Source organism: Diabrotica virgifera, chromosome 6 (genome assembly GCF_917563875.1).
Source record: "Diabrotica virgifera virgifera chromosome 6, PGI_DIABVI_V3a".
Classification (NCBI taxonomy): Eukaryota; Metazoa; Arthropoda; class Insecta; order Coleoptera; family Chrysomelidae; genus Diabrotica; species Diabrotica virgifera.
The window spans coordinates 156,093,495-156,112,387 of record NC_065448.1 but is presented as its reverse complement, the minus strand read 5'-3'; the positions used below and the strand labels follow the sequence as shown (position 1 = coordinate 156,112,387).

The following is an 18,893-nucleotide window of genomic DNA, read 5'->3' as shown; positions in this document are numbered from 1 at the left end:
AAAACCGGTTTTTCCAAAAACCGGTTTTTTGTGGCCGGTTATAACCGCCAAGTTAAACCGTAAGCAAAAAAAACCGGTATAACCGAAAACCGGTGTTTTGTCAAAAACCGCCATCCCTAGGCCGTGGCAATAAACAAAGAGAAATTTGACAACTTATTTATTAGAATGGATTAAAAACACATAAATTAAGACTAATTTACAACCAAAAAAATTTTTTTTTCTCAAGAAAGGAAAAACAGATGGGTACGTATACCCACCTTTGGCCGAATACGGGTACAATTTTTAATAAAGTAACATATTGTATCTTAAATGTAAATTAAATTTTAAGATACAAATTTTAGAAACACTTGGGGTGTAGATGCACTATACACTTTTTACTTAAATAAATAGTATTACTTTTATATATCCTACATTTTTTTCTTGCGCTATTATCGTCTTTTTTATAATATGGCCAATTAGTTCAGAGAAATAAGGAAAAAAAATATCGTGTTGGTGACACATCCCCCTCCAGGCTGAAACCAAATTTTTCGAGTAATATGGTCATCTATAATAATAACCTATATGTTTCCTGCAGCCGATTTTGATGATATACATAGTTATAAACAAATGAAGATCAAAAAACGGTAAATTTTCGCTCTTTTCGTCTCTTACTAAAAAATTGGGCATTTTAAACAAATTTGAGAGTAATAAACTCATAAACCATATAAAAAACTTCAATATGGCGTTCGCTGAATATGTCTATCCTTATTGGTTACTTAGAAAATTGCCAAAAAAATCATAAATTTTGAGTTTTTATAAATATTCATAACTTATGTAAAAATTAACTTAGAATCTTCTTATTACATGGAATGCTGAGACTTATGGTGCTTAAATTATACCCTAAATTCCAAAGCAATTGGTCAAACAGTTTAAAAGTTATTTAATTTGTTTATCCAAAATTAATTTTTTTTGCAACACTGTAAGTCAGAAAATGATGAAGTTACAGTAATATTTTGGATAGTTTATGAAAGAAGAAAATTTACAGTATTAATTTAATTTAAAAAAAATAACAAAAAATAATTATAGATATTGCAAAATAATTTTGCAAAAACATGTGAATTAAAAAAATGGGGGGGCTAACTTTGTTCCTAAATGTCCTAGAACAGTTGTTTTTCTTTCTAAATGTGTATAAAAATTCAGTCTTTCTAAATATGAAAAAATAATTTTTCTACGGGTAACGGCTAAAAAGTTATTCTAATTGTTTATAAGTAAGCAAAAAATGGACATGTTTTTGCAAAATAATTTTACACTGTTTAAAATTATTTTTTGTCATTTATTTTTAATTAAGGTAATATTATAAATGTTCTTCTTTCATAAACTGTCCGAAGTATTATTGTAACCTCATAATTTTCTGACATAGTGTTGCAAAAAAAATGAATTTGGGAAAAATAAATTAAATAACTTTTAAACTATTTGACCAATTGCTTTGAAATTTAAAATATAATTTAAGTACAAGAAGTCTCGGCATTCCGCGTAATAAGAAGATTCTAAGTTAATTTTTACCGAAGTTATGAATATTTATAAAAACTCAATATTTATGATTTATTTTGCAATTTTCTAAGCAACCAATAAGGTTGGACATATTCAGCGAATGCCATATTGAAGTTTTTTATACGATTTATGAGTTTCTTACTCTCAAATTTGTTTAAAGTGCTTAACTTTTTGGTAATAGACGAAAAAAGCGATAATTTACCGTTTTTCGATCTTCATTTGTTTATAACTATGTATATCATCAAAATCGGCTGCAGGAAACATATAGGTTAATAATATAGATGTCCATACTACTCAAAAAATTTGGTTTCGGCCTGGAGGGGGATGTGTCACGAGAAAAACCTTATTTCTCTGGACTAAATATTGTCGAACCTAGTTTCATCTGGTAAAGCAAATTTTGATTAACGTCCATTTACTGAGTTTGACACTGATACGCTTTCTTCACTATTCTCTGCATGTCCACTATATTTTTGTAAGTTAAGAACCAATCTCGAAAGAAACTCCAGTTGGGAAATTTTAGAATCATTCTCAACTTAAAAAATTTTCCATCTATGTCGGCTCATGCTTTCTTTTATAATGCTCATGCTTCTTTATCCTCATCCTTTGACCAATACATATCAACTTAAGGCAGAGTGTAATAACCAGATAATATACATATGCCCATCAATTTATTTAAATCTATCTTATTCATTTTAAGATCCTGACGGTTATTCTGCGACGCATAAATATTTTTTGTAAAATATCGAATGCTCCCAACTACTTCTCTATCAAAATGAGTGAAAAAACTTCAATAGGTGACTTGCCTCCATTTTTAGCTTTTATATTTTCTAAATATCGATGAAACTGATGTTGAATTACTGCTGAGTACGAAGCAGTATCTGGTTTTACCTAACTTTGGACAAATTTGGATTTACTATTTTTGCCTGGTTCTTTCTTTGGACGTTTGGATCTGTGGTTCAGACTAATATCAAAATCAGAATCGCCAGAACTTGCATTTTATATGTACCTGCAATATTAGTTTTTATTCCTTCTTCACCAACAATATTATCATCAATGATTTAGTGTGACCAACTAGCCCGAAAAATCCGGGACATGGCCCGAATTACGAAAGTTGTGTCCCGGCGTCCCGGACAAGGCTTCTGGGCCATCCGAATTTTCAACTTTTTGGTAAAAATGTATATTTTCGTTTTTATTCTAAGAATTTACATTGTTGAGACGAAAAAAAAATTTTTATCGTGGTATAAATTTTAATAGTTCTATGAAAGAAAACGAAAACTGGAATTTTTTTTATTTGTGTGTTTTAATTATCGTCTTCCGAAAAGACCCTTCAAAAACAATAATAATTCATGTCACAATGAATCATGCCTAGGCACGCATGCCGCATCGAACGATGTACTATGTAATGATTGCTGATGCATCTTTTTTTCGGTTTTGTCAACCACTTTAAGTAGATAAACCTCTTGAGTTCGTTCGCGAAATATGATTAATTTCCAAACCGTTGCATGCTTTGAGCCAAATTCAAATCTGCTGCGTTGCAATATGATTTTTTTATCTAAACATTTATTTTATTGTCAGTACAGTAATCAGAATCAGTTTAAATCCGAAAATCGATTAATGACCATCTCGGAATTATTGTTTTTGACCTGACTTTTTCATTCCAATATATTATTATTGTTAATATGAATATGGAACCAACACAAGAAAGTAAAAGCAGAAAACGATATTGCACTTTCAATAAAATATTGTAAGAAGAATTTCTATTTTTGAAAAAAAAAGTAACTCTAACAGTGACATGAAGTGTGATACTTGTGGATCGGAATTTTCGATCGCCCACAGTGGTAGAGCGGATATACTAAGTCATCAAAAGTGAAAAACACCGAAGAGGTATCTGCTCCGCGTCCAGCAGCAAAAAATTGACTCAATTTTTCAAGCCAACAGCTTCATCGAGCATTGATTTAGAGACAGCAGCTCGGGAAGGTGTTTGGGCGTATCATTTGATTAAGCCCATCAAAAATATCATTGTCAACATAAAAATGTTAAATAACCAATAGAATGATGCTATTAGAGTCCTATATTTAAAAAAATAACAAATGGCCCGATTTTCATTCAAAAGTCCCGGATTTTAGGTATTTTTTTCAGCATTGTCCCGGATTCGACTGAATTGGAGTTGGTCACACTAAATGATCAATCAACAATTTTCTACATCGAAAATTTCATCTGTTTCTCATGGCACATAAACCACATCAAGTGAGTCAGCATTTTTACAATCTGAGTCGTCTTCTAACAAAGCCATTAACCCGTTAGTCGTTAGTGCCCTCTTAATTTCATATTTCACGAATTTAAAAGAAATCTAAAAGATACAAAAAAAAAAGAATGAGTGTGTACTTTGTACGCACGTAAGAAGTTATATTTCTATTAAATAATTTCAAAGAAATAAATATACCTAACAGGTTATTTGTATTTTATTTAAATATTAAACTCACTTCCTTACCTACCACTTTTAAAATTTTTTTATTAAAACTATTCCAAAAAGTAAAAAAAAAGAATATGAATCATCCGGGATTTGAACCCGGGACCTCTCGATCTGCGGTCACACGCTCTCCCACTGAGCTATACTCCCTTAGCTTTGACAGGTTACAAGATTTCTCATACATACTGACAAATTTAATAGACCAAGTAAAGTATACAAAAATTTGTATTTGAATACTTTTAATGACTTATTTGCGCTGACAGCGCTGATACATAGATATCTTGAAAGATTAGCAACGAACTACATACTGTCTGTGTGCGCATGCGCCCGGTATTATAAAATTTCACTCTCGATCGTAAAGAAGTATAACTTCAAAAATGCACTACTATACACGCATCAACATGATAATAATTTAGCTTACCTCATTTTAATTTATCTGGAATGTAAAACAAATAAACACAAGGAAACTGTGAAAGTGATTCAAGTTAAAAAGAAAACAAATATGACGTTTACAGCACTCGTACATATTACATGAAGCGTAATGACGTCTAACGAAAAAAATATAGTGTGCTTTCGCCTAAAGGTGCGTATACGCACCCATCGTATAAACATGCAATTATAGGCATTATTTTTACGAATAAGTGAAAAAGTTTTGGAATAATAAAAATTTCAACATATATTTATAACTATTGCATACAAAATATGAATTCTGCTTATAATTAGTTTCAGAAAAAAATTGTGTATTAAGACGTGTATAAATCATTAAATTATGTAAAATTATAATAGTCTTAAAATATTTAAAAAGTAATATTTTTGTTAAAAGAAAAATGTTACTATATACCTCAATCTATTGAGATGTTAATTAAACAAAAAGAAAATATTAAAAAAAATTATCCTCGTACCAAAAAAAATTAACAATAAAGGTTGCATTTACGCACCTTTGGCCGTAAATGGGTTTATAGATTTGTTATAACCATGCATTTTGTGTTTTTTAGGGAAATTGACATGTTCAATTTTCTGGTGGTTATATTAAATTGGTACAGTATATGTATGTTGCAAATAATCTTGACTTTGGGAGATTAGTATTGCACCGTCTGCATAGCAGATTATTTTAAGTTTGTTTTTGTTTAAGTTTTAATTTCGTATTACGGTCACAAACTAAAAACGATTTGATAATATCGGTTCAGTTTAAATTTAGTCTGTTTAAAAAAATTTAATAAAACAGTTTTTGAATTACAAAAGTGCACAAAAAGTAGAATAATTAAAAAAGGCCAATACAAATGGGATTTTTATCACTATAAATATGTTTAAACCCTTAATTTCTTTCTTCTTCTTCTTCTAGTGGCGACTCCACTAACAAAGGTTGGTTAGTTATAACTATTGCAAATTCTTCTCTACTCGTCTTCTGCTTTTCTGAAAAGCGTCTGTGTGTTTAACCCGGTCCAGTCGCGAATGTTTTTTAGCCAGGGTATTTGTCCTCTACCAGGACCCCTTTTTCCTTTGATTTTACCCTTCATAATCAGCTGTAATAACTCGCACTTAATTTTTACCATTTTAATTTTTTTTAGATATCACCTGGAAAGGAAGATATTCCAACAACTTCTAGAGCTAAAGCGTCACCAAATACGAGCTGGCCAACACAACGAAGCTGTTCTCGTTAAAAGAGCTATCGATGCGTACCACAAATCCTGCGCATCCACGGTTGGTGTGGGTCGATATATTACTGAAGACTATACGTTCAAGAGTTTTGAGAAGTTTCTGTACGAAGCATTGAGGAAGTTGCAACGAAATGGTGCTGAATATATGAGAGGATTACCCGAAACGCCAGTCAATCCTTTGTTATGTACGAAAAGTACGAACAGATGTATGCATGCTGCACATGCCTATACTGGTGTTCCTTGTGCAGCTTATTGTAAGTATTTGTGATTTTCATACCAAAGTTTTATCTTTAGCGAAATGGTATTGCATCTCGTACAGAGGGAGTACGTTCTGAGAAACCAAGGGGTGACGTTGGGTGCATTTCTCGATAAAGAGGAAGCGCTCGACAACACATGCTATGAAACAATCACGAGGGCAATTTGTCTAAAAAGAATAGATGAAGCAAGCTGTAAACGATAGACTGCATGCTAAGGAATCGCGTAATATGCGTCACATTACTGGGGGATACAGTGTTAGTACAAGTAGCCAGAAACTGTCATGGATGGGATGCTAGGTAGAATCAGCAACGACAAGTATCATGTCTTGGTGTATGCGGATGATCTTGTTATCTTAACCCACAAAATCAGCCAAGTTAAGTGGCACAATCAGAGATAAAATGCAACAGGTTCTGACTGTAGTTACAGAATGTACTTCAAATGTAGCGCTTATCTTGGGACCATATTATATTCGACGAATACTCAGCAGATAAAACAAATAACAAGGAAGCGGTAACCAGAATAGTAGCCAAATGCTTCCTTGAAAAATGTGGAGTTCAAAACCAGACATGTATATTGGATTTAAACATGGTGGTAAAACCAACAATTATATATATACGTTAGGGTGGAGTGAAAATGAGATATATATTTTTTTTTCAAAATTTCATTTTGCAATACCCGCAAAAAGTTGACTTATAATATCCTAAAAATAAAAGGTAAATGATGTTTTTAATTATTTTAACATCTTTGGCCCTCTACCATCCCTTAAAGGGGTAATAATTTTTTTTTCAAAATTTCACTTTGCAATACCCGCAAAAAGTTGCCCTATAATATCCTAAAAATAAAAGGTAAATGATGTTTTGAATTATTTTAACATCTTGGGCCCTCTACCATCCCTTAAAGGAGTAATAATTTTTTTTTTCAAAATTTCACTTTGCCATACCCGCAAAAAGTTACCTTATATTATCCTAAAAATAAAAGGTAAATGATGTTTTGAAATATTTAACATATTTGGCCCTCTACCGCCCGTTGAAATGGTATTAGGGCATTTAATATGTTTCCAAAGTTTCAATTTGGAACTATTACATAATATATGTCATATAAGATAAAAAGTAAAGTAGAAAAAGGATTTATTATTATACTAAAAAACCATACAAACACAGCAGAGACGGACATTTGAACAATAATACTTTTTAAATAAAGAGCTGTAATAGCCATTATAGTCAGTTATAGCCACCATTCAATCACTACATCACCTTATAATCTTTTTTCGTTTCGAACGAGGGCATGATGCTCCTAGATTTAATTTTTGCTCTTATGAAGCCATCCCTAGCCGATTCACCAATCACCGACATAGACGCCTCAGTCACCATCTTAACACACCGTTCCACTGCCTGAGTATGACAGGGGAACTGAACGAAGTCCAAATCTGCCTCGGTATTATTGATGCATTGTTGGAGTGTTTGATTCAAAACGCCAGCTAAAATTGGAGGTGGGGTTACTTCACACGTCTGCCAGTTGATAACATCAATGTAGTCTAAGACATGGAAGTTCAGTTGTGGAATATGGAATTCTCTGACTTCTGTGGGAACAGAGACCATTTCTCTAGCTCTCAAAATTCTACGCAAAGCTAGTTCTCTGATATACCTTCGTTCATCAGTTAGCATGGCTAATAGCACGTTTTCGGGGTGGCAATAATAAGCATTCCGTTGAATGACAGGATCAATAATATTTTTAAGATCATCACTTAAATAACGAGATGATGATATTATCTTAAATATATGCCTTGCTCCATTCGCGCACGAAGGTTCTTTCTTTATCTGGAACCAAACTGGGGCACATACCTTTACTATGTAGGGGAGAAATACCTGAGACGGCATACTTTTTTTAAATGTTTTGTAATCGATAAACGATAGAGTTAGACATGTAATAAAAATCAAAGTCAGTGCTAGGACCATTTACATAAATATAATATTATTTTTTAACAACCTACATATTATAGTTTTTTTCTGAAAAAATAAATTGTAAAGTATTACATGTGCCATCTCACCCACATACATGTGGGTAAGATGGCATACCCTTGAAATAAAGGCACTAATCTCGACATAAGTCACAAATAAATTTTTTTTGTAGTCTTGGGTACACCGGCACATTCGGAATATGACCACTTGCCACAAATTTGGTATCTTAGTCAGGTTTCTCGAGAACGAGATAATGAAACGAGGCCATTACAAAAAATGCAAGCAGCATCTTCCTCGTCACTTGTCCCAACATCGACGGAGTCGATTTTGTCGGTTCGAATTCCTCTTAAAACGACTCATAACTGTAACGATAAACTTCAATCATATAACAAAATTAATGCAGTGTAAAAACGCATAAGGGTCAGATGGCATACCTATGCCATCTAATCCACATGCTTACTATGCCATCTCAGGCAACATTGCAATCATACCGTTTTTTTAACCTAATTTTTCTTAAGCGTATTTTTAAGATATAAATCGATACAGGCGTGATAGGCATAAGGTAAAAGAACATCACAAAATTTAAAAAATTAACTCAGGTGTAAAGACTCGCGAATTATAATGTGATACAAAAAAAGTCAATAAATATTTTGTCCTACTTAATTAACATTCCAAAGGCTACTGCTGTCAAAATAAAACTAACATGCATAAATTCAACAATGTTGACAAATTTTAACTTGAGGAATTGAAAACTGTCACACTAGGCACCAAATTTGGAATAGTTTACGAAAAACGCGTGATATGCCATCTCAGCCAGTATGCCGTCTTAGGCATACTTCCCCTACTCAGCCAGAATTTTTAAATTTGCAGATGGACTTTCGGTTGCATTCTGTTTGCGGCTGTAAGCCATCTAGCGTGTGATAGTTTTCCTGGATTGCGAGTACTTAGATTTAAGGAGCACTGACCAGCCGAAATTGCAAGACATATTTCGTACATGTATTTCTGGTCGGTACTCAGATCACTATATTCCAATTCGGGCACAATGCAAGTAATTGCCTCAAATTGTACAGGCGGCAGTGCCTCGCAGTTTTCAAGCAATTTACCTATAGGTCCCGAATACTCACGAGGACCGCTTGTTGCACCATCAAGGAATGCGAATAAGTGACGCAGAGGCAGCTCATTCGCATGCAGTAGGCAGATTAACCATTGCAAAGGACGTCCCAATTTATTCTGTAAATTCGCAATAACACCGTTTTTTCTTCCGGTATTTGTGGCTGTACCATCACAACCAACAGCTAAAACTTCGTTGAAGTTTAATCCATTTTTAATACAAAAATCATAGATTGCTGTCGCTATGTGCTTCCCAGTTCCAGAACTCGGCGTCACATGGCCCAAATAAAGAGAATTTGGTTCTTCTATCATAGATATATGTTCTTCGCTGATCGTTCTTTTATGATATCTGTCGCCAACTATTTCCTGTGAGAGCGTTTTGTCTTTTCTGCCATCAAAAAATATACTTTTCAAGCCTCCTCCACTTCCAGTTTGCAAATTTTTGAGTAAAGCACGTGTTTTCTGGCGCTCTCTTCGAACCTTGCTTCTATCAACAACTTTAGAACAATCATCCATTGTTACAATACCGATGTCCTGTAACGTTGCTGAAGCAATTGCTGCAGCACATCTATCAGAAATACCATATTGGTCACAGACTCGTGAGAGTGTTGGAAGTGTGAACCTCATTTGTCCAACTTCTGATGTTGATGGCTCCGTTGCAGAGAATGTATCATTACTACTTTTTTTGAGTTCTGGAACTGCAACAATGTTAATAAATTGACCCTCATTACCATCGTCAATACTATCATCCATTATTTTAGCACTTTGACTACAGTCCCCTTCTTGCCATTGACGAAAGCGTTCTTCACGTTCGATTTCTGCTTTTTGTCTTTCAAGTTTCTTTCTTAATTTATTAGTCTCAATTATATCGACAGTTCCAATCCCCATTCTTCTATTTGATCTCTGGTCCAAAAGGAAAGACCGTTCTTCAGTTGGAACCTTACGTGACTTGACACAACAACAAGAAGTAATTATTGGGCATTTACAGGCTGCGATATCAAACAGCTTCGTTGATTCGTGTTTAAAAGTTTTTACTTTTATGGTGTAGTTTTCATTACGTTTTTTTTGTGGATATCTCATAAGGCTACGATATGTATTATAATGCTTACCAATCAGTTGACGGATGCGTTCGTGTGATACTGTGGGAATCGAAGCTCTTTGCCAAATTTCTTCTATTTGATGTCCTAACTGTTTGGATATTTCCGAAACGCTTGGCTCTTGGCCGGATCGTTCATGGATTAATTTATGTTTAATATACAAATAACCTTTTATAGTGTCTCCAATAGTTGGCAAAACGGTACTTTTAAGTTCTGAAGGGGCACCAAAAATGGGACATTCACTTGTACTTCTGGTTACAACTCTTCCAGTCACACCGTCAGCCATTATTACCAACGCTGTAATTAAAATATTCTACTAATATTGCAAAACAGAGCATTAAAAAAAATAATACCTGTTTCTAGGCAGGATAATCGATGTAATTCTTCAAATGTCACTTGTGAATTAATAATGAAACGAAAGTCTAATATAAACACCAAAATATCCAAAAATAGGTTAAATAGTGGCACTTCGTACTTACTAAATACAAATAGCAGACACCATGTAACGCGTTCGAATATTAAAATCGTATGAAGGCAGAATCAGATGATCAGATGATTCTGCATCATAACAATAAGACCGCCCTCCCGCCTTACTTAGCTACGGTGTTGTTTCCTTGGCAACGGTACGATCGTAGGGTCTATTTAGAAAATGATCGTAGTTATGTATTCCATAGGCGTAGTATGCAAATTAATTAATTAGGAAACAAATTATAAATTTTTTGCCTTGCTCAAACAAACGATTTTTTCATTTTTGGAGAAAAACAAGCGTTGGTAGAGGGCCCAAGCAGTTGTTCGAATTTGTTCATATTTTGCAAGTGCTTTTTACTTATCAATAGGCAACTTTTGGCGGGTATTGCGAAACAAGATTTTAACTTTCATTTTTTCGCTCCACCCTAATATACGTACATCAGTGTTATGGTGGCCAAAGGTGCAGCAAAAAAGTGCAATCTTCAAACTAAGCAAGGTTAGAAAACTTGCTTGTCTCGGAATCACAGGGGTTATGAAATGTACACCAATGGAAGCTATGGAGGACCTGCTGTACCTCCCTCCTTTACACATATTATAAGAGGGGAGACGAGAATCGGATATTATAAGCTGCGAAAAAAACTTAGGAACCTATCGGTTAAATCATGACATTGTAACATCATTAATGAAATCTGGGATACCGATTGGATGATATGGTATCATGTGGTGACCATATGTTACTCAGATATAGTATCTTTCCAAGTAGGTATTTGCCTAAGAGAGGGATGGGACAGAAGAAATACTTAACCTAGACTGCACGGGTGTACCTGGTATACAGATGGTTCTGAAACTGCGGAGGGGTCTGGTGCAGGATTTCAGTAGTGGAGAAAACTTAAACATTTTTATTTCAAATGTTAAATATGTTGCCTATGTTAATCCATTTCAATTTAGGTAGAAAGAAATAAATAAAAAAGACTTACTTACAATCAATGTTGAATTGTTTGTGGGTAAGTCTTTTTTATTTATTTTTCATTAGTCTTATTTAATTAACAAGTATCAGTTTTCATAATAAGTTTCTTATAAAAATAGTGATCATACTTATCTATATTTCACTCATGCAGGAATTTAGTTCAGTAACAGTATTCATATAATTTTCAGTGCCCAAAATGGACCATCATTCTATACCCAAGATAGGTTTCAATTCAGTAGAATGCAAACCAGGAACTGGAGGATTCCTACCAACTATTAACCCAAAGAAGGCTGTCACGTTGGAATTAACGCACGGAAGTGATAAGCAAATCATCTCTTTACCAACTAATAAACTGGATCAGAACAAGAGGTACTATGTCACTTTTACGGTAAAGGGCCACGACGCGCCCTCTGACGCTGATAATGTGAATAACAATAACAATGGGTCAGCTCATAAGCATTCTAAAAGTGATTAGGGGTAATAGAATAAATTGTTATTTTAGGAAATTTCTAAATAAATTGTGAGTGTTGAAATGATAAAAATTCCAACCAGGAAACTCTTCCTTGGATTCAATAAAGGTGCCTTAAGCTTGTAATTTTGCTATCTAGTAGTCGAGTTATTACATTTAATTATTTGAAGGTTATATGAGCTAGTTTCCCAACTCAGGAATCCCTGAGGCCAGTCTGAGCCCTAGAGCTGGTAGCTCCCTTATTAGAAGCGGTGGCGAGAGGCCAATCACCTAACTACCTTAAATTACTTGATTTTAGAAATTTATACAGAGAATATCCGGACGAACTCTTTGCAACGACCTTTGGCTTACGTAAACGGACAAGAATCGGATATTGGAATATAATAACCATGATTCAATATCACGCCTTGTACAAATTTGTAAAGAAATAATATAAACTTGACATATCTACTACGTCTCAGTGAGACAACTTGCCGATATACTCTGGTAAAATGGATGAAAGAAGACATGAAAATGGAGTAGAATCATAATGTAAGCCAGTTTCCGAGCGTTAATCACTGCAAAAAATAGGATAAATTAAGAAAGGTGAAGCTGTTATGCACCAACAGAATAAGCAACTGAATAAGAAAAAGAGGCTCTCTACGAATACCTTGAAGCCACATTGAAAAAAATTACAAGATTCGATGTAAAAGTAGTTATAAGAGCCTTCTACGCCAAGGTTGGCACTGACAACACCAACCTAGTTAGAATTTGGGAAGCAGAAGAAATGTCCGAGGATTGGAAAGAAGGCAGAATTATACCAATATTTAAGAAAGGAGAAGTAACAAACTGTAACAACGATAGAGGAATATCTCTACTCACTACTGAGTACAACGTAGAAAATTCTTACATCCCTCATCAGACAAAAACTCACTCAATTCACAGAAAAAATTGGAGGCTACCAACAAGGATTCAGAGAAGGCAGATCCACTACAGATATGATCCACATAATTACACAAACAATCTAAAAATGCTACGAACACAACACAAATGCTACGAACACAACATATAACTCCATATCCTCTTCGTAGACTTCAGACAAGCATTTGACTGTATTGGAAGAAATAAATTATTTATTGAAATGAAAAATCAAGATATACCAGCAAAGTTAATCGGATTTAAAAAATGACTATGAATGGATCTCGAGTTAAAGTAACAACAGAGGAAGGTAGCAGAAAATCAATGGCAATAGAAACAGGAGTGCGACAAGGCGATTCCCTGTCAACCACATTATTCAACATAGCAGTAGAAGGCCAACAAAATGAAAGGAACTGTAGCCCACTCTTCTTCTTCTTGATCGTGCCTATCAGTGACGAATGTTGGCGATCATCATGGCAATCTTCACTTTATCTGCAGTAACGCGGAAACGCTGCCCACATGTTGTGTTGAACCAAGTTCTGAGGTTCTTTAACCAGGATGTTCTTCTCCTTCCTGGACCTCGCTTTACAAATATTTTTCCTTGCAGGATGGCTTGTAGGAGGGCATATCTGGATTAATTTCGCATAATGTGTCCAAAGTATTCTAACTTTCAAGATTTGATGGTGGTTAGTACCTATCGGTTCTTCCCCATTCTTCTAAGGACCTCCTCATTTGTGACCCGATCAGTCCATGGATTTAAGAATTCTCCGATATAGCCACATCTCAAATGCTTAAATAGACCACTCTTCAACACAAATAGTTGCATATGCAGATGATATAGTTCTGATGGGAAGAGATAAGGAAAGATTAAAAGAAGCAGTAACAATCCTGACAAAGGAAGCACGGAAAAGAGGTCTAGAAATTAACGAAGGAAAAACAAAATATCTACTCTGCTCTAGAAGAGGAGATAACAGGACGAGAGAAATCAAAACAGAAAACTACACTTTTGAAAGAGTTCAACAATTTAAATATTTGGGAGTAATAGTGAATGGATAAAATAAGAAAAGTGAAGAAGTAACGGAGCGAATACTAGCAGGCAACAAAACATATTGGAAACTGGAGATATCATAGGCTAATGAAGGACAAGAACTTATCCAGAAATACAAAACTGAAAATATACAGAGTTGCAATCGGACCAGTAGTTACGTACGCAGCTGAGACAATGTGCCTCACGGAAAAAGATGAAGAAAAACTGAGAATATTCGAAAGGAAAATCCTCAGACGGATTATGGGCCCGATAAGAATGGACAACGGAGAAATGAGAAGAAGAATGAACCATGGACTAAGAGACCTAATGAAGGGAGAAGATATAGTTAGATTTACTAAAGCGCAGAGACTGAGATAACTGGGACACATAGAGAGAAGGAAAAACGACCTACTGATTAAGAAGATCACCAGATAGAAACCAGAAACTAAAAGACCAAGGGGAAGACCCAAAGAGAGATGGGAGGACCAAGTCATGAGAGATATCAAAATTCTTGAAGTGAAAAACTGTAAGGAACTATGCACATTGCACATATCGAAATTAGTGGAAGATAGTCCAGAAAGCCACTGCGCATCCGCTAGGAAAAATATTCCGATTCGGATTTTTTGCACAATCTTACTAAAAAAGGACCCCTTTTAACAAATTTGCATGTTGCCAGGACCAAAAGTTGGTCAAACATTTTTAAAGGTTTTTTTTTGTTTTTTTCCTAAAATTATTTTTTTTGCACGGAACAAAGTTTTTTTAGGTTTTTTGGATCATTCCAAACTGAAAAGGTCTTTAGTGACTTTTCTCTAAAGTTGATATTTTTTGACATATAAGCGATTAAAAATTGAAAAATTGCGAAATCAGCCATTTTTAACCTTCAAAAACTATGTGAAAAACTTAAAATTTGAATGTTGCCAAGGTAAGTAGATATTCTTTAAACATCGATTAATGAAATCCCGAAGAGTTTTTGCAATACAATATTCAAAACTCCTTTTTTTTTTTAATTTCTAATCACGGGTGCGCGACACTATTTTCCACCTTGCATGTGTATACGGTATGGTGCAAATCAAAGGAATAAATTCGTTATTTCGTAAACCAGCGACTTTAAGGAAAAAACCCGAAACAGGTCGATTTTTATTTTTAAGTTATGATATTGTGGCATATATGATATACTAGTGACGTCATCCGTCTGGGCGTGATGACGTAATCGATGATTTTTTTAAATAAGAATAGGGGTCGTGTGGTAGCTCATGTGAAAGGTTCCTCAATTCTATATTCAGTAATAAAAACATTTACACAATTATTTATACAGGGTATCCAACATTTTTTTATTAAATTAAATTATTTGACAAAAAAAGAAGTAGGACACCCTGTAAAAATAATTATATAAATGTTTATACTACTGAATAGAGAATTGAATAACCTTTCAAATGAGGTAGAACACCACCCCTATTCTCATTTAAACAAATCATCGATTACGTCATCACGCCCAGATGGATGACGTCACTAGTATACCATATATGCCACAATATCATAACTTAAAAATAAAAATCGACCTGTTTCGGGATTTTTCCTTAAAGTCGCCGGTTTACGAAATAACGAATTTATTCCTTTCATTTGCACCATACTGTCGGTGGAAAATAGTGTTGCGCACGCTTGATTAGCAATTAAAAAACAAAGGAGTTTTAAATATTGTATTGCAAAAAACTCTTCGGGATTTCATCAATCGATGTTTAAAGAATATCTACCTACCTTGGCAACATTCAAATTTTCAGTTTTTCACATAGTTTTTGAGGGTTAAAAATGGCCAATTTCGCAATTTTTCAATTTTTAATCGCTTATATGTCAAAAACTATCAACTTTAGAGAAATGCCACTAAAGACCTTTTCTGCTTAGAATGATCCAAAAAATCTAAAAAAACTTTGTTCCATGCAAAAAAAATAATTTTAGGAAAAAAACAAAAAAAAACGTTTAAAAATTTTTGACCCACTTTTGGTCCTGGCAACATGCAAATTTGTAAAAGGGGTCCTTTTTGAGTAAGATTGTGCAAAAAATCCGAATTAGAATATTTTTCCTGGCGGATGCGCAGTCGCTTTTTGGACTAAGAAAATTGTAACGAAAGCCAAGTCATACAACAAATTTTGACAACAGACAAGTGGAATGTGCAGTGATTCAGCGCAATAAGCGAATCAGAGAGCACCAAGTAAGAGCGGCAAACATTCCATCCGGAATGAAAAGACCTGATGATGATGAATAGAGCTTTACGAAAAATCCTTCTTATATTTCGGCTTAATCGAATCTCGAATGAAAATTTATAGAACCAAAACAACCAAGAAAATATCATAAAGCAAATAAAGCGAAGACAATGGAGATGGCCGTGCCACTCACTCCGTAGACCACAGATGACATTACCAGGTTAGCGCTGGATTGGAATCCTAAAAGCCGACAGAAAGTAGGCAGACCTAAAATAACTATAGGCCGACAGAAAACTACAATACTGGAGGAAGAAAAAGAAATAGGAAAATTCTGGTTTGAAGTCAAAGCTTCTTCTTCTCTTTTTATACTTGTTGTAGAGCTGTCGATCTGTTAAAGACGATGAAGTATTTCTTGAGAGGTAGACTGCCAGCTATCTCTCCATCTTTTTGGTGGTCTCTCAGGTGGACGCTTGCCAGCTGGTTTTCCTTCTAGCGCAATTCTTGGTAGTCTTTGCTCCTCCATTCTTTTTACCTGACTGAACCATTCTCTTCGTCTTTGCTTACTCCATCTTACAACATCTTGCACGCCACATTGTTCCCTGATGAAGTTGTTTCGTATTCTATCCCTTCTTGTCTTGCCTGCTATTGCTCTTAGTGCCTTCATTTTGGCTGTTCGTAGCATGCTTTTGGTTTTATTGGTGTCTTCTCTTGATTCAATACCATAGGTCATAACAGGTCTGATGCAAGTTTTATAAATTCTAACTTTGCTGTCCATTCTCATATACGGGTTATTCCAAATCACATCTCTCAAACATCCGGACATGACTCCGGCCTTGTTTATTTGTCCTCTTAGGTCTCTGGCTGGTTCATGGTAACTTGATCAATCTACACCTAGATATTTGAACTGGTTTAGCTGTTCTATGGGTTTCCCCTCTACCACAACCTTGCATCTAATTGGATCTTTTGCAATGGTAATACATTTTGTTTTCTGCGTGGATATGTTCATGTTGAGTTGTCGACATGCTTGGTAGAATCGATAAAGTTGTCTTTGTAGGTCATTCTCATCCTCTGCAATCAGGGCTGCATCATCCAATATCAAAACACTGACGAGAAATAGAATTCGTTGGATATAATTCGTGGAAGTCCTATGTATCTTCTCGGAATCTCGAAACTATATGCTGGGGTTTAGAAGTGAATACAAAAAAACGGATTATATGTACGTTGGAGGTATACAGCAGGATGAAATAACTATTAATCATTGTCAGGAATACGCATACTTGGGGTTTAAAATTACACAAGATGGAACATTGGACAAGAATGTCTAAGAAAGGTGCACACAAGGAAGGAGAACTATCGCATTATTGAACACAATCCTATGGGACCAAGGTATCTCCAAAGAAAATAAACATAACATATGACAGCATTGTTACGAGCATTATAATATATAGCAGCGAAGTTTGGCTACTTAAAGAAAAATCCAAAAATATGCTCAGAGCAACTGAAATAGACTTCTGGCGAAGAGCTGCTGGTATATCACGAATAGATAAAATCAGAAATACAAGAATATTGGAGATAATGGATGTAAAGCATAATACTATAATTGACGATATAAAAACAAAGCAACTAAGATGGTTTGGCCACCTACGTACAACGTATGGAAGACAACAGATTACCCAAGCAAGTACTACCATTGGCACCAAAAGGGCGGCGGAAAAGAGGAAGACCTAGGTTAAGCTAAATAGAGGGAATTTATAGGGAAATTAGAGAAAGAGGCTTGAACGAAGACATGTGTTACAATAGAGAAAAAGGGCTATTGGAAATCAGAAGACGTCGTAGAATGTTATGAACCGATTATATATAATATATACGTACATATTATGAGTAATTTTATTTTCTACGTATACCTACTACTAAAAATCAATAAGGCAACCAAGTGACGTCATATAACGTTGAGGAAACGTCAGTTTTTGGTTGAAAATAACACGTGTTTGAACAGTACGTCAAATAGACGTCTTTTGTAGGTGATTTTAAATACGTAAGATAATGACGTTAAAATTACGTTTAAAAAACGTTTTAACTTTAGACAGCCTAAGTGTGACGTCACAAAATTGGGAGGAGCTTGCTTGTTTGTATTGACTCCAAACAATTTCGTTTAGGTATAGGTAACGCTAAATGTTTATAAGAAATTTCTCATTTATTGTTTACGCGATTTGTGTCTTGTGTGATAAAATAATACTTTTCATTTATATATTTAGTTAAAGAAAGGTATAAATTAAGAGATTTTTATGCGTTTTTGCTCAGTGAGTTAGTTTAATGCAGTAATTCTTCTTGACAACTATCTGAGGTTATGTTAGTTTGTTTTTAATTAAGCGTTAAATGAAGATATTAAGACAGCGTTAAATTAAGATATTAAGTATGCTGGATAATTTGTTAATAAATTATTTATTAGTTTCATATTTTTTGTTTTTTTTTTATTTATGTTTCATATTTTTAGTTGTTTCAGATTTGACACAGTATAAGTAGGTATATATATTGGATAGATGGAAGTAGGTATAGTGTATTATATAACTAGTGAAAATTCTATAATGTGAGGGCTGGTACAATCAATGTTGCTTCTAGCCTAGCGCACAAGCGATCTTAAACAAGTGGTAGCACTTATACCTTCGACACATGGGACGTAGGCCTATAGGTTTCATGTTATGTATCTATTATACTATTTATACTATTTTGAAACATCTGAAAGAGGTCACTTTTTGAAAGTATTAAAGACGTGATTTTACCGACGT

At 34.4% G+C, this 18,893-nt stretch overlaps 1 protein-coding gene across 1 annotated transcript in view; it reads left to right on the top strand.

Moving 5' to 3' along the window:
- Positions 1–14,528, top strand: part of LOC114331867 (ankyrin repeat domain-containing protein 12) — a 140,882-nt gene extending 126,354 nt beyond the window's left edge. The window contains exons 7-8 of the mRNA XM_050653291.1: positions 5,569–5,912; positions 11,705–14,528. Coding sequence (XP_050509248.1) covers positions 5,569–5,912; positions 11,705–11,991 — 631 coding nt within the window. The 3' untranslated portion in view covers positions 11,992–14,528. The remainder of the gene's footprint in view (positions 1–5,568; positions 5,913–11,704) is intronic.
- The last annotated feature ends 4,365 nt before the right edge of the window (positions 14,529–18,893 follow it).